The sequence below is a fragment of the Sorghum bicolor genome, chromosome 10 (genome assembly GCF_000003195.3).
Source record: "Sorghum bicolor cultivar BTx623 chromosome 10, Sorghum_bicolor_NCBIv3, whole genome shotgun sequence".
NCBI classification, from domain to species: Eukaryota; Viridiplantae; Streptophyta; class Magnoliopsida; order Poales; family Poaceae; genus Sorghum; species Sorghum bicolor.
The window spans coordinates 4,568,169-4,584,871 of NC_012879.2; the positions used below are offsets into that span (position 1 = coordinate 4,568,169).

At 48.0% G+C, this 16,703-nt stretch overlaps 2 protein-coding genes and 1 pseudogene across 3 annotated transcripts; 2 read left to right on the top strand and 1 right to left on the bottom strand.

Annotated features, from left to right (window-relative positions):
* Positions 1,127-2,264, bottom strand: LOC8076172 (probable transcription factor At5g61620). The gene is made up of 2 exons (XM_002437887.1): positions 1,843-2,264; positions 1,127-1,625 (listed from the first exon to the last, which is right to left on the bottom strand). Exons 1-2 carry the CDS (start codon positions 2,262-2,264, stop codon positions 1,127-1,129), a joined length of 921 nt encoding a protein of 306 aa, XP_002437932.1.
* Positions 3,081-6,109, top strand: LOC8076173 (annotated as a pseudogene).
* Positions 6,897-16,236, top strand: LOC8076174 (sulfiredoxin, chloroplastic/mitochondrial). Of its 2 annotated transcripts, XM_002436533.2 has the most exons (5): positions 6,897-7,156; positions 14,784-14,950; positions 15,678-15,711; positions 15,817-15,910; positions 15,992-16,236. In XM_002436533.2, the coding sequence occupies exons 1-5, from the start codon at positions 7,003-7,005 to the stop codon at positions 16,005-16,007; spliced, it is 465 nt and encodes a 154-aa protein (XP_002436578.1). In that variant the 5' UTR covers positions 6,897-7,002; the 3' UTR covers positions 16,008-16,236. The 2 variants fall into 2 exon arrangements, with proteins under 2 accessions (XP_002436578.1, XP_021306098.1); XM_021450423.1 differs by lacking the exons at positions 15,817-15,910; positions 15,992-16,236 and having other exon boundaries at positions 6,914-7,156; positions 15,599-15,697.

Here is a 16,703-nt window from a genome sequence, read left to right on the forward strand (position 1 = left end):
TTAGTCATACGTGGCAATTGAAAATCACCTTACCATGCTCGGTTATGCAATTATTACGCTAACTGCATGCATGTGGGTGTATATACTCCCTCCATTTCAAATTATAAGACATTTAACTTTTTTATCCTAAGTTTGACCACTCTTCTTATTCAAAAAATTTATGCAAACAATAGTCAAATTTAAGTCATTCTTGAAGAACTTTTATTAATAAACCAAGCTATAACAAAGGAAGTACTCCCTTCTTTCAAAAATCTCCAGCATATTAGTAATTTTTTTTCTTCAAAAGTCTCCGTCGTTTAAGTCTGGGACCACGCTCCTGCATCGTTCCAAGCACCCGCGCAGCTCCTCGTACGCGTACGCATTCACTTCTGCACTGTTGCCCATCGCTTCGACTAGCCCCTCTGTTTCCTCCCGTTAGAATGCATGTTAGAATGCATACGTGAGTGCGGGCGCTCGGTCTTGCATGCGCTAACGGCGTTTTCAGCGATGTTTACTCGGACAAACGAACGGACACCAGACGTTCAGACATGCATGACGATTAAATGAAAATCGGCGCTTCAGGCTGCATGTTTCCATGCTCCTTGGTCATTGCATCCAGGGCTTAAATGCTGGAGATTTTTGAAAGGAGGGAGTAATATATTGCACAAATTTTTGAATAAGATGAGTGGTCAAACTTAGTGTCCGAAAAGTCAAACGTCTTATAATTTGGAATGAATTGAGTAGTTCTTAATCAAGTTTTTACACGTGAATATATGTCGTTTGCCTACTGCATTTTATTAATTTTTTTTTCTTGTTTGATGATGAAGTGCACTAACCTGCTGTCTATTTCATCTTTAATTCCCTCCAATCCCCGTAGAGAATGATTGATCCAAATGAGCTCTTAAATATCAAAATTCAAAACATATCTTTATTTTTAAATCCTCATAGGGTATAGACGATATATGAAAGAACACAAGCAAAGGCATCACACTATAACACGACCACACACATATAATAGTAACACAAAAAGTTTCACTATAAAGAAATTGTTCCCTCCCTACTATAGGACATAGCACTTAATCTGCATGTATATGACAGATCGACTAATAGGTTGCCATGTCAAAGGGTACTAGGCTAGATGTAATACCTACTTCCTCATCATCCATTTATCAAAAAGAAAATCTTCCGCTTCACCACTACTCAGTTTTGTTTTGCTCTCAGCCCCCTCCATCTTTGGAGCCACATAAGAACCACCAGCCTCACCTCTGTTTAAGGTAGTGGCTTGGTTACTGCTGCTGCTGCTTGCCTGTCCAGTACAACATAATGATGGAAACCACATCTGCTTGGCCAGGTTACTCATGGCGACAAATTGGCTGTTGTTGGAGCCATAGTGGTTTGAGTTGTAGGTTCCATTGGTGAAGGTGAACCCCTGTAGGCTTGAAGCATTAGTTTGCACCTTGGGCTCATCATCACAGAGGCCAACGTCATTGATGCTGCTGCGCTGCCTCTTGGTAGTGTTCTCCATCCTGCGAAAATACTTTTGGGCGTGGCTAGAGATTTGCACTGGTGTCCTGGTGGTAACGAAGTGCTTGGAGATGTTCTTCCAGTCGCTTCGACCAAATGCACGCAAACCGTAGAGGAAATTCCTACATTGAGACATGGTTGAGAATGAAAATTGCATAATATACACACTCATTATCAATGATGAATTCTCAAATCCATCATCATAATCAATACCCAGCACATCATTCTAATATATGTAATAATAGTTTGCATGAAATATGTGACAAGCATTACCAAAATAAGAAGAAAGAAATAAATGGATAAAAACTCATGAGTATGTGAGATAGAGAAATCATTAACCTGTGTTCATCTGTGGTCCAAAACCTCCGGCGCTGCCTCTCCTTCTGAGGATCTGGTTGGCTATGTGAATCCTCCCCTGCCTTCCTCTTGGCCTTCCTCTCCTCCACCAAATCACCACTTGAGACGTCCATAGTTGGATGCTCCACTGGCATCCTAAACTTGTCATTAACAAGCTTGCTACTCACCATTGCATGTTGGTTGCCGCTCAACATCATATGCATATTCTCCACCATGAGATCAGCATACAAGTTGGTTACCTTATGCTTCTCCTTTGTAGGAAACCTTGCTTGGAGCACATCCACAATGTCAATTTGCTTATTGTTTATGTCATTAGCAGAGGTGCTATTGGCATTGTGGCTAGCGATGAGATCTTTCACAATTTTGATCTCAGAGGCATTCCACTCTCCATAGTTGGGATCCATAAGTACTACACACAATAGATGATATTATGAACTCTCAATGCAGTTGTTGGTGTGGGGAGAATGGAAATTAGAAGGCCATGTATTTATAGGCCATGTGGCGAATCTATTTGTCCTCGTTTTCATTAATTATCTCACTCCAGTATCGAGCAAACTGTGGATTTTAATATAATACTAGAAGATATTGAGTCATGCAAATATTTTTTATACATAAGGAATAATGTTAAGATAACACGTCTCTATCTCATAGATCTAATACTAGCCCACTTTGGTTATGGAAATGAGGTGTCAAGGGACACGTGTGGACACTTATGTATGTAACCATTGATGGGGCTAGAAGTGTGGATGTGCATGGACATACCACCATCGCCACCGCTCTAAGGCACACAGTATAGTAGTATACTGGGGGCTTGATCGAATACTATTAGTTGAATCTATTGTCTGTGGCAGATTTTCATGATTGCAGCGCTTCATAGTATCATACGCTTACAAGATATGTATCCATCTCTATCCAAATGCCTTGAATAGTTGCTACTACATAAATGATCATGGACAATTCAAATATATATATATATATGCCTATTTTTCTCATGATACAATATTGAGCAGTTATATATAATATTCATAATAAGATTATGACTATGTCATGTACCACTTATAGTCAATATGACACAAACCATCGGTGGTCTACTTACAACGCTTATAGGGGCTCATATTAACTAATTGACATGATGACCAAGAATTTGGGTTAATCTCTACAATTTTGTATCTTTAAATTTGCATATAGTAGGGGCCCATTTACTATATATATATGGCTCCATGAGTGAATCTAGTGCAAGAATCGAGTGGGCCAAGAGGATGGGGGTTGAATTGGGCTCTAAATCGTTTCATGTCCTTGCTGTCTAATTACAGTTTTTTAGAATTTATATAGTCTATTTGCCTAGAGTCAAGAAATAGCTTGACTGATGTCACTACAAGTGCTTGGATGAGAAATTGAGAATATTAGTCTCTTTGGTAAAAAAGATTATTGGGAAAAGAATTAATAGTATTCTATATGCAACATTTTGGAGGTGATTGCATGTATACTGATCTATCAACCAGTGTCTCAGAATCTTGTTCTTGGTATTTAGGTCTTTTCTAGTCTCACCCAAAATCTAAAAACTTTTTGGATCTAAACAAGGCCTTAAGAATCTGAGGTATGATCTTTATATTGTTTTTCTATTACATTAGGAGCAATTGAAGCCATTGGTTGCACAACTTGATATAGTGAAGAATCTGAGTTTGGGAGTCTACAAACATGGGAAAGAGCAAATATTGGTGCTTTTGCAATCGGTGACCCTGCAGCTGGTTCTTCTAGGAATTCACAAGGGGCAGTATGGTACATCGACATTCATTAGAGAGACAAAGGTAAGACTTTCATATAGTGCTACTGAATCTTCTTGGTTGTATATCCAACATAATTAAGTTAGATTTCAACTATTTTTCATATCCCAATCAACTTGTGAGAATCATATTAGTCCATTATTTGTGCAAAAGTCCACTCTTCTTTTCCCTACTATCCATCAGAATAAGAAAAACTCCTTGAATCGAATCAAAAGTTTCCACATTTGTAACTTTTGTTCAATGATGTTATGATATCTCCTTTAAAAAAATTTCACTAATGTATTTATATGTTTAATATAGGGTCACCGCACATGTGCTTACCTTGTGTCACATATAGTTGTTGCACTTTATGGCCATACCTTTGCTTTTGTAGGTGAGATATCTGTTTTATTTTTTAGGTTGAAGTTTATCTGTTGACTACCAGTGCGAAAGAAGATGTTGAATCAGGTAAAAATGGTTCTGAACTAAAAGTCTTACCTCCATGGATGATCAAAGATGGCATGAATCTTACAAAGGAACAAAGAGGAGAGAAAATTGAGCCACAAAATCTTGAAAAATCTGAAGCCAAAGATGACAAGAAACATGACTGGAAAGATGATCAAAGTGAACGGGCCAGCTCAGAAATTAACATATACGGACTTTACAGTAGGAAGAATACATAAAGGCTTATTATGAGCCCTTGAGGAAAAAGCAGGAAGAGGAAGCAACAAAAAAGAGAATGCAGGAGGAATGCAAGATTTTTGTCCCAGATTCTCAAACTGAACGCCAGGTGGGCAAGAAATACAAGCGGGACGATGATGATAACACTATTGAATGGGAAGAGCATCAACCTACACGTACATGTATCTTTTGCTTACTCATATCTTTTAGCTTCAACCATTTTAAGTTTTCTATATTCTGTATCTGAAATGCTTGTATAGGTAACAACTGGTCTTCCAACCTATCTTCAAACTATACCTGAATTATTGTCTAATACAATAAATAGCAAATTGACAATAATGTCATGGAAATCCATGTATCTGATTAACCTTTTTGAATTTCCTTGAATAAAATGTGTACATGTATTTGAGATTTTTTCTTTTCTTTCTATTATAAGCCTTGCTCAAATACTGGTCTAAGAGTATCTCCAAGAGTTTTTCTTAAACTCGCTCTCTAAATCCTCATTGGAGTCAATAAAAATAGGTCTTTATATCTTTTCAACCTCCAAAAGTTTTTATATATCTTGTGTGCTCTCTAGAGAGCTAACCACGTTGTCCATCTTTGACCAGTGAGAAATCATGAATAAAGAGTGACAATATTTGGATGTTTAATTAGAGAAATTGTAGGGCATTTTCTTTACCAAAATCTTTATTCCTATCAATAGATGGATATAAAGAGGTTCTTGGACTTACTCTAATCAACAACTGGGACATGTTTTCTGATAGCTACGAATCCCTTGTCATCATCTCATTGATATCAAACATCCACTATCTTTTACTTTTGATAAGCATTTTGTATAGGGAAAAGTCAAAATTTACAAATTGTGAGCCCGTGACCAACAATTATTCAACTATAAAAGTTTAGTACATAAAACTTGTATCAATACATTTGTATTTAAAGTTCCTTTAAGATAAAATATTGATACTTCAACAAATAGCAACATGGAGGGAGTAGCTGTAACACTTTTATGAAGGGTGTCAGATGTCTGGTTAGCAACTCCAGTAGTAGCCCCAAAAACAAAAAACAAGGCCTCTACTTTTGTTTTAGATGCTCCGCCTACTTCTTGGGGCTCAATGGATTTGCTTCAACTCTACCAAATTTGGGCCCCCAAACTTACTCCGGTAGAGAATGACAGAAGGGACTCATTCGTCATTATCTTTTTCTTCTTCCTTTGGATAGGGACGCAATTGGAGGATCGAGCCGGTGACAGTAGGGTGTCGTGCACGTGTAGGGAGAGAGAGAGAGAGAGAGAGAGAGAGAGAGCATGCGTTGAAGGTAGGACACACGATGGAGGATGTGGGCTGTCCTGTTGGGCCAACGAGAATGAGACCTGAGGGAGAAATATGGGTGCGGGGTGCCCAACCAAATATAGGGTCTAGAATAGGGACCTGATGGAGTAAAGTTTTTGGCCTGGATACCCATAAATAGCTGTTGGAACTTAAGTTATCAGCTACCCAATTATGATACTAGACTTCGACAGAGACTACCCTCTGGTGATGACTTTTTTTTTTAATTTGGGAATTTGGTGTTTCTACCCCTACTTCAAAGTCCAATTTTAATTTCATCATCTGTTTCAGTTATATATAATGTCTGAACCTCCACTTGCGTAGTTAATATACCCATGTAGATTTTGCATCCACTATTTAGCCTAATCTATTTCAAAATGTGTAGGAAATGCAACCGAAACATACAAATTGGCAGATTTGAATGCGGAGGCCCACGAATCTGGCGATGATGAAGATGATAATGTGTGGGAAGAGGGTTAACGCTGAAAAGATAACAGGCGACCCCTGTTCCCTCAGGAATTTTGAACTGGCATCCCGCTACAGAGGTCGAAAATATTTCACTGACGACCCTGATTATGTTGCACACATGATCACGAGAAACTTGTCCAAGCGAAAAGGCAGCTCCTATGTTTTTTAGGTTTAACATGTACAAAATATATATACTTAACTATTTGAGCAACGGGTGAACATTTTTCCCTGTTATTTTGAAGAGCTGTTGTAGGCTTGTAGATTATATTGTGTGGGCAACTTACATGCATTTCTCTAAGGCCCCTTTGAAACTGAATTTATTTTAATAATAATAATTTAGACACATTAATTAGGCTAATATGGTTGTATATGAAATATATTTGTATATTACTATAGGTCATACGAGAAAGATGTTTATGTGTTATACTTCTATATCGTAGGGGAGCAAATTGAAAAACGTGTTATAAATTGTAAAATAAAAACATAACATGGTAATATATAGAATCAATTTTCCCCCACCCTATGAATTTAAGATAGGTTTGCGTGTGAAGTTTTAAAAGTCGTGGAATGTTAAATTATAAATCAAATAGCCTAGTCTAAGTACGTTCTAATTCTCCCGAATAAAAGGATCCAAACTTTCACCTGTACATGCACGTTTATGCCCTGAAAGTGAAATTGCAATCGTTACAGTCGCCATTCTTCGATAACAACATTCGACAGATCAGAGTAAAAAGACGACGGGACCCTCGAATGAGGCCTTTTCATGTCTGATCGGCCCATTTGCTCTAACATCTAGCCCAGGGAACTCTTGTGGCACACATCGACGCGACACTCCCACACGCTACACGGCCTCTCGGTCTCGGCGGGGGGCCGGCAGCAACAAACCGGGCAGCAGCACGGCAGCAATGGCGTCGAGTTCGACCCTGGATTTGGCGATGGGCCCCGGCGTCCTCGTCCCCCGCAGCGCGGTCCCATACGCCTCCTTCGCTCGAGGAAGGGGAAGGAGCGCGAGCGGGAGGAGGAGCAGGAATCTGGTGCTCTCCGCTTCCTTCTCCAACGGTACCTGCATGATCCCCTTTTGTTCGATCCCTTCTTGTACTGCAGTAGGTTCTTGTTTTTGAATTAGTGGACTGTATGTGCTTGAGTTCAGTCCACGAAGTTGGTATCTCTTGAGCTGAAGAACTGATGTAGTGTTACTGAACTTTCAGTCCATGTGTGTTGCTTCATTCAAGAAAATAAATTGTGGTTTCTTGATTCCATCAAACTCAATGGAAGTTTATTTTAGTGTTTTCAGTAATTTTTTAGCCCAAAACGGCTCGTGAGTACAGTACGTTTTTTTTTTCTTAATTTCTTTGTAGCTACTTCTGTACCAGGTAGTGTGAATTTTTCTGACTGTTTTCAGTAAATTCACACTACCTGATACAGAAGTAGCTACAAAGAAATTAAGAAAAAAAACTTTAGGGGATGAGTCTCCTGAAGAACATATATCTCGTGAATCCTGATACAGATTGTGGTAGCGTGCATCTTTGCACACCCCTTTGCCGCTCTGACTCCGTGAAAACCCAGCACGGCGAGTTTCAGGGCTTCGGCCAGGGCGAACACCCCGGCCCATCAACCCGCCGGCGATTTGCCGGCCTCCCGGGGCCAATGCCATCACGCCGTCTGAACCTGGACTGAGCTCCCCCGTCCCACCGCCGGCGGCCACCCGGCCCCGGCGTCCACCAGCCCCGGCCGTCGGGCTCCCCGGCGCCCGCCACAAGTCCCAGGTCCGTCTCCCGACCGCCATGGACCGTTCCCGTCTCTCTTGGGCTTTGCAAGTTCAGGCCGAGGAGCCCTTGTCGGGGGCAGCGGCCACCTTTCAACTGCCCCCTCTCGCCGCCGCCGCGCAGGCCTCCCTTGTGCTGCGCGCAAGCTCCTTGGACCCTGAAGCTGCACCTTTCGCCGGATCTCCGCTTCGTCCCGGGGGGATGCTTTGCCTCACCGACTCGGAGGCATCCCTCTCAAGCCTGGACGACTCGCCAGCCTTGGGTCGAGGTTCGACGGCCCCGCGCCCCCGTGGTCAGCGTCGGCGCCGCCGTCGCCGTGCACGCAGGGGGGGTGCCGCGGGGGTCCCGCACCGCCTCCAGCACTCGCCGTCGAGCCCAGCGCCTCGCCTTGCATCCATCGTCGTTCACCCAGCGCGCATGTCGGTTCAGCCTGACGCGGATGGATTCCGGGCTGTCCAGAGTCGACGTCGTTGGCGGCGCGCGCCGGCGGCCAGCCGGCCGGTGCCGGCGATCTTAGTCGGTAAGTGTTTCAACTGTTTATCCGAGAACCACGTCTGGGCTAACTGTCCAGGTCCGGCGCGCTGCTTCAACTGTCTCGAAGCCGGTCACCAGTCGCGTGACTGTCCGCTTCCGCCGAGGTCCGGGGTCCGCGGTGGGAAGCGGGGCCGTTCGCCGGGAAGCCTTTACCGCCGTGGAGACCCGCGTAGGCGTCGCTCTTCCACAAGGAGGCCTCCCGCGCGGCCGTCGACGTCCGACACGGCCTCCGCGCGTTCGGTCTCCACTGGCAGGTCCCCCTCTGTTCCGCCGGGGTGCGGCCCTCCTACCCCGGTCGTCGTTGCGGCGCGGCCGTCGACGCCCGACACAGCCTCCGCGTGTTCGGCCTCCACCGGCAGGTCACCCTCTGTTCCGCCGGGATGCGGCCCTCCCACCCCGGTTGTCGCTGTGGGGCTGGACGAACCACCGGCCGATGAGCCGGCCGGCGCCGCTCGGCGCGGCTCGGGTACCCAAGTCGGTGGCCAAGCCGGGGCTTCAACTGGCGGGGGTCTTGCCGCGCCTCCTGGCCGCGTCCAGGGGCTCTCGCGAGCCCTCCTACGTCGTGCTGCGCAGCCTCCAGCTTCCCCGAGATCAAGAGCACGAAACCCGCTGCTTGAGATGGTCGTCATGCCGCGCACGCCAGCCATCCAGGCGGCGGAGGACGCCTTGTCACTCGCTCTACTCGCCATGGTGGTCGGGACGCGACCACCCGTCACTCCTGCCATGATGCTGGAGCACCTGCACGCGTCCTATGGTCTCAATGAGGATGTCGCCTCTGTGCGGAGGACCCAGCCCGACGACTTCATTGTCCGCTTCTCCAGGCAGGCGGACCTTGACAGGGTGCTCAGTTCACCGGAGCCGCGTGGTACGCCGTTTACCTTGCGCTGGCGCCGGTGGAATCGTCTCATTTCAGGTTCTGCTGGGGCCTTCCGCTTCCGGGTGCTTGTCGGAATGAAAGGTATCCCGTCGCACGCGCGATCGGAGGAGGTCGCGCAGGTGCTGCTGGGATCATCGGGCGTGAAGGTGGAGATCGCCAACCCGGACGCCGTCAGTGACCCGGACGATGAGAGGGAACTCTTCGTTGCTGCCTGGTGCGCCCACCCCGACCTTATTCCCGACGAGAAGATTCTTGCCATCCCGGAGCCGGAGGAAGCGCACGACGGCGGACCTCCACTATTCCTTCGACCTTGGGAGATCATCCATTCAGAGGTACCTGCCCTAAGGTACTTTGTGCGTCTGCGCATCGTCGAGTTCCAGGACTGGAACACCCCTCCGCCCTCCGACGACGACGACGACGGCGACCTCCATGGCGGAGACGGTAGCGACTCCGACGGCGGCCACAACAACAACAACGGCTACTGGCCGGGTCTCGCCGGCGCTGGTGGCGGCGGGACGCGGCCGCGCACGACGCGCTTCGGCGGGCCGAGCGATCCGACGCTCGGCCGCGGATCGGGTCCCGGATTCCTGCCACGTCAGCATGGGAGCGGCATCTTGGTGGGCCAACTCCTCTGCCCTGTCGCATCGCCGCGTCCCATCAACAGCTGCCCCCCTAGCAGTGGCAGGAATTCAGGACAGGCGGAGTCACGGAGCTCCCCCATCGACAGCGTTGACATCTGCCGCTCACCCTCTCCTGTCAGATCGACATCGGCAGACCCGATGTGGTCAGAGGCGTGTTTGATCGTGCCTAAAGCTGCACCGCCACCCGTCGCAGTGGCCCAATCTGTCGACCGCGACCCGCGGCGCTTCTGCTGCTCGGGCACCGCGCCCAGTGGGACCGCTGTTTGGTCCCCGGAGGAAGATTTCATGTCCTCGTTGGGCCGAAAGCTCAGCTTCGAATCTGCGCCTGATGGGCCTGCGTTCTTATACGAGCCCAGCATAGTAAATGTGGCAGCCCAAGAAAACACGCTGCTGTTGACAGAGCTCAACATAGGGGGGCACCTGGAGGCCCCCAGCAAGGGACAATCGTCGCCAACAAACTCACGGCCCACGTTCGACGCCACTGAAGACAACTCTTCTCGTGCGCCGGAGACGACATCGTCCTGCCCCCTGTCGACACCTGTGGGGAATTTCGTCGACTCCTTACGGGTGCCTCTGCAGGCTCCCGTGCTGTCATCCACTCCGCCACGACGTATCACCAAAGCGGCGGACAATGCGGACGATGATGGCTGGATACCCAAGCGTAGCGCACGACTGGCGGCCAAAAGCAAGTTCCGTGCCGCCAAGCCAGAAGCTCAAGCTAGGCACGTCATGATGAAGAAGCTTGGCCTCGAGGTACAAACCGAGGTCCCAGACGAAGCCTCCTTCGATGAATTTCATGCTGCCCTGAAGTTCCCGCTAAACTCATCGACAAAGGAAGCAATGCAGGTTCTGTTCCATGGCAGGAAGCAGCTGGCACTTGGTGCCGTTAGCGCCGCCTAGTGTACTTCTCGGCCTTGCGTCAGTCGCGATCATTGTAATCCATGTTAAGTTCAAACATTATGATCTGGAACCCGAGGGGTCTCAACATGCGAGCACGAAGGTCGGTCGTCCGCGAGTTCCTCTTACAGGAACGCGTTACCGTGCTCTGCCTGGTTGAGACCAAACTGGATGTACTCACTGCTTCTATGGCCTCTGAATTAATGGGATTGGCCTTTGATTATGTACTGTTGCCTTCGATTGGGGCGTCCGGGGGCATCATAGTGGCTTGGGACCGTGCCGAATGGGTGGTCTCGGCACATGCCTGTCGTTCCTACTCAGTTACGCTGGAGATCGCCCACATCTCCTCGCCTGCAAGTTCCTGGACCCTGTCGTGCGTCTATGGTCCTGTGCTAGAAGACCTCAAGCCGACCTTCCTGACTGAGTTACGTGATGTGTGTACTCAGTACACGGGGCCGCTACTGGTATGTGGTGACTTCAACCAAATCTACCGCGCGGAGGACAAGAACAACAGTCGTCTCAACCTGCGCTCCATGCGTCGGTTTCGTCGGGCGATAGACGAGTCACACCTACAAGAGCTGTATCTGAATGGTCGGCTGTACACTTGGTCCAGCCGGAGAAGCACGCCGACGCTTGAGCGTCTTGATCGAGCTTTCGCCAATGTCGACTGGCTTGAGGCTTTCCCATCTCACCACCTACGTTGCCTCTCCTCGGATTGCTCCGACCATTCCCCACTATTGCTGCAGCTGTGCTCCCAGCCTTGGGCCAAGTCGCGCTTTCGCTTCGAGGCATTCTGGACTCGCCTTGACGGCTTCCAGGAAGTAGTCACAGACGCCTGGGACGCTGAGCTGCCGGGGGCTGATCCCTGCAGGTTGCTGGATTTCAAGCTCAGGAAGACGGCAAAAGCGCTGCAGAGTTGGAGCATGAAATGCATTGGGAGTGTGCGCTCACAACTGTTCATGGCACGAGAACTCATCGCCCACTTTGACAAAGAACAGGAGACCAGAGTGCTCACGCAGGACGAGTGCGCCATGCACAGCCAGTTTAAGCTCATGAGCCTGGGCCTTGCATCCCTGGCACGCACAATTGCCAGGCAGCGTGCACGCCTAAGGTTCCTGCGTGAGGGGGATGCGAACACAAGATTCTTTCATCTGCAGGCGTGTCACCGGAGCCGCAAAAACATCATACCGGCGATCCTGCATGACGGTGCTTGGGTGTCCGCCGAGCAGGCCAAGTCGAATGTAATATTTGACTACTTCAACTCCATCTTGGGCGCACCGTTCAGCCGCTCACACTCCATTCGGCTGGATGATCTCCTGCCGCAGCTTGATTTGTCCGGTATGGACAGCTGCTTCTCCGAGCAGGAGATCTGGGAGACGATAAACGCGATGCCGAGCGACCGTGCACCGGGGCCAGACGGATTTACTGGGCTGTTCTACAAAACTGCTTGGCCCACCATTAAGCGGGATGTCATGAACGCTTTGAATGCCCTATGGTCGCTTGATGCACGCAGCTTCAATCTACTCAACGACGCATTCATGGTGCTGCTGCGAAAGAACAATGCCCCTACCATGCTCAAAGACTTCCGCCCAATTGCTCTCATCCACAGTTTTGGCAAGTTGTTCGCCAAATGCCTTGCTAGGCGCCTTGGGCCAAGAATGAATGAGATGGTTGCGCACAACCAAAGTGCTTTCATCAAGAATAGAGCTATACATGACAACTTCAGAACAGTTCAGCTTGCGTGTCGATGGCTTTATTCCAAGAAATTTCCGTCAATACTACTCAAGGTCGATATTGCCAAAGCATTTGATTCAGTAGGCTGGCCTTTCCTCCTGGAAGTACTGCAACACCTTGGCTTCCCCCGTCGATACTTGGACTGGATCTCCATCCTCCTGTCTACTGCCAGCACGCGTGTGCTTGTCAATGGAAGACCGGGACGTCGGATCTCCCACGCGCGGGGGCTGCGCCAGGGTGATCCCATTTCCCCTATGCTATTCGTGCTCGTTATGGAGGTACTGAATTCGCTCATCAAGGAGGCTGACCGGCGTGCTGTGCTGTCGCCGCTACCAGGCCAAGTCGTCGTGCACCGAGCCTCACTCTATGCAGATGACCTTGTCATATTGTTGGCACCACAGGTGGACGACTTCGTATGCCTGACGCAGATCCTACAGCTGTTCGCGGGCGCCTCAGGACTTGTCAGCAATCCCGACAAGTGCATCGCCACGCCTATCTGTTGTGATGCCGATATGATCCAAGCTGTCCAGGCAGCGTTTCCGTGCACGATCTCTAACTTCCCTTGCAAGTACCTCGGCGTTCCTCTATCGCTCAGACGTCTGTGCCGTGCTGATGAGCAACCTTTGATCGATGCGGTCGCTGCAAGAATCCCGACCTGGAAGGCGGGGATGCTAACAAATGCAGGGAGGGTCACTCTAACCAGATCCACCCTGTCAGCCATCCCCATTCACCTGAGCATCGCCTGCTGCCTATCAGCCTGGGCCATCTCTCAGATTGACAAAAGGAGGCGCGCCTTTGTCTGGACTGGCAATAACTCTTGCAGCGGTGGGAATTGCCGTTTGGCTTGGCCTGCTGTATGCCGGCCGACTGACCTTGGTGGCCTTGGGTTAATTGATCTGCGAGTTGCTGGTTATGCGTTAAGGCTACGATGGGAGTGGCTATCTCGTTCCGAGCCACGACGTTGCTGGACGTCGCTGCCGTCGCGAACAGAGCCGTGCGTCGCCGCGATGTGCGCGGCCAGCATCACTGTGGCGGTTGGCGACGGCGCATCGGTGCGCTTGTGGACCGACTGCTGGGCTTCGGTCGGGCCGCTACACAGGTTTGCGCCATCCCTTTTCGCGGCGACGTCGCGTACTGGGAGGAAGCGAACGCTAAGGGAAGCTGTCCTCGACAACCAGTGGGCACGCGATGTCTCTGGTGCCTTGACTGTACAGGTCCTGCGTGAATACCTGCAGGTCTGGGAAATCCTGCGCTCTGTTCAGCTCCAGGCTCATCTGCCAGATCGCTTCATCTGGAAGTGGTCCGCGGACGGCGCGTACTCAGCTTCCTCGGCATATCGTGCATTCTTTGCCGGCTCCACCAGGTTGCTCGGCGCAAAAGAGCTCTGGCAGACCAAGGCGCCACCAAAGATTAAGATGTTCTTCTGGCTAGCCCTACACCGGAGGCTCTGGACCGCGGAGCGACGCAAGCGCCATGGCCTGCAAATCAATGACGATTGTGCGCTCTGTGATCAGCACGCCGAGACAGTGAGCCATCTGTTTTTGGCTTGTATTTTCGCGCGCCAGGTTTGGTTCGGCGTCCTTGACCGTCTTCAAATGGTCGACTTGATGCCATCCGGTGATCACGAGCTAGGTGATTGGTGGATCGATCTGCGAAAGCGGCTTGACGTGGACTCACGAGGGCTGTTCGACAGCCTGCTACTTCTAATTTCTTGGAGGCTATGGAAGGAACGCAACGCAAGAGTATTTGGGCGCGCACCGTCTTCTGTGCATGAGGTAGTCGCCGCGATCGCCACCGAGGGTGAGGAGTGGGCGTCCGCAGGCTATGCGCCGCTGCTGGCCCTGCAAGTTCTCTGGTCGCAAAATCAGGGCCATATGTAATTAGTTTTTTCCGCGTTCCAGTAGAAGTAGATCTTCCTGGTGGGTGTTAGGCTGCTCGCCTGCGCCTTGTTCGTGTAAGGCTTGTGTACCTTGTTGCTCTTCCTCTTAATGAAAAACGGGCACAAACCCGATCGCGAAAAAAAAAATCCTGATACAGATATACTAATCTCACTTCTTAATTTCCTTGGAAACACGACATATGTTGGCACACCAACTGTTTCAGCATGCTAACATATGTCTCCCTGTGGTGTGTAAATCTCCAAATTGTCTTCTTTTCTCTTGTGGGAAGTGGGAAATGATTACCTGTGGAGTTCATGGTGCCGAATGTATAAATGGGTCTAAAATTTCGCGATGCAGGTGCAGCAGTGCCATCCCTGACAACAGACTCAGAGAAGAAGGGCCCAGTGATAATGGAAATTCCACTGGACCAAATCCGGAGGCCACTGATGCGAACGCGTGCCAATGATCCAGTCAAGGTGCAAGAACTCATGGACAGTATCCGTGTCATTGGCCTCCAAGTACCTGTGGGTATCTATATCTGTATCTTTTCCTTTTACATTTCTTCATCCTCGAGTACAATTATTGGTTTATGGTTAGTCCTGATCTACCTAGATGGGTTGATCAGATTTGAGCACTCTTTTTTTTTATTTGAGCACTCTTCTTGGGAATAGCACATATGAATCAACTTGTGATTAAATTCTGAGCCGATGCATATACATGTTCCACATTACTGAATTCATTGAATCGCAAAGAATATGCTTTTTTTCACAAGCAAAACAGATTTTTTTATTTACCCAGTGTTTCATTGAAATTCATGTTAAAATGTACTCCCTTCATGATATGACATTATATGCCAAAGTTCTCAGCTCTCTTAAGTATGTGTGGATGTACTTTTTTTTCAAAAGTGTTGTTCTTTATTGTTTAGAACTATAGATAGAACATGAGATAAGTATGACCATTTGTTCCTCACAATCCAATAAGGGTTGTTCGCATTTATTTTTCATCGCAGATATCTGGAAAATGAGATGAAGAAAAAAAATGCATTACTAATGATGAAAAAAAAATCTATGCAGTAGTCTGATTAAACTCTTATAAACTCACAAAGAGCAGAAAAACACCTATTTAATTCGATTGAGCTATGCTAGGATCTGTAGACATCTGTTTCCTTGCAGCTGAGCAACATTGTGGAGCACATTGCTGGACTTTCTGGCTGCTATGATTCTTACTTGGCCAGTTTCTTCACTAATGCAGATTGATGTGCTGGAGGTCGATGGGGTCTACTATGGTGGGTAGTCCAAGATTCCAGAACCAATTTGTCACTCATGCTTTCACTATTTTGTGGTCTAGATCCATTTTCCCTGTGCTGAATATTCTCCTGTGTGATCTTCAGGCTTCTCTGGATGCCACCGCTATGAGGCTCACCAGCGCCTTGGTCTGCCAACCATCCGCTGCAAAGTTCGTCGTGGGACAAAAGAAACACTGAGGTGAGAGCATCTTCCTTCAGCTTTGACGGTTCCTTCTGTTTCGAATTACTTGATGCACTGAACTTCAGTCTGCTCTTTCAGGCACCATATGCGATGAGTTGGATGTTATTGATGGCCACATCAGCTACAAAGTGATCTGTGTATCTAGAGCTTAAACAGAACCTTCTATGGGTTTTTTTTTCCATCGTCTGTAATTCTCCATACCTGTAAATGTTGCCCAAACAGAGTTGTGAATAGTACTTCTGTACTCAGCAGCAAGAGGAAATGTTAATTCTGCCAACAACATTCTTTTCGATAAGTGGATCTTCCATTTACATGGGGTAGCACGACTGGATGAGTAGCTGATGTAATTTGAGGTTGGATGGATGAGTACCACCCACTCAGTACATCATTCCATTTCTACACGATTCCTATTTCTCCGTTCCAAAGGGGGTATAAGAATTAGAATGATGTTTTTTAGCTGATGAAATAGGTTAAATTTATGCTGTTTATGCGCGTATAAATAGAGCGTTTCAGTTGAAGCTAGCATTCTCACCAGTTATTACAAATTTTAGACACTTACATTAAAAAGGGTCAATTTTATCAGTGGAACAGGAAGGGTCTGATAAATATAATTTTTTTAAAAAAAGGACCCGAGAGGGAAATGGCACTAGAAAAAGGAAGATGCCTGTGGCTGTAGCCCAGTATGGAGTTTGGGCCGTGATCGCAACTTCGCTATCTTTTAGTCGGGCCCAATTGATTAACCAAATCCATTTTTTCGTCTCAAAGACACGCGCACTCTCCCCTAAACCAC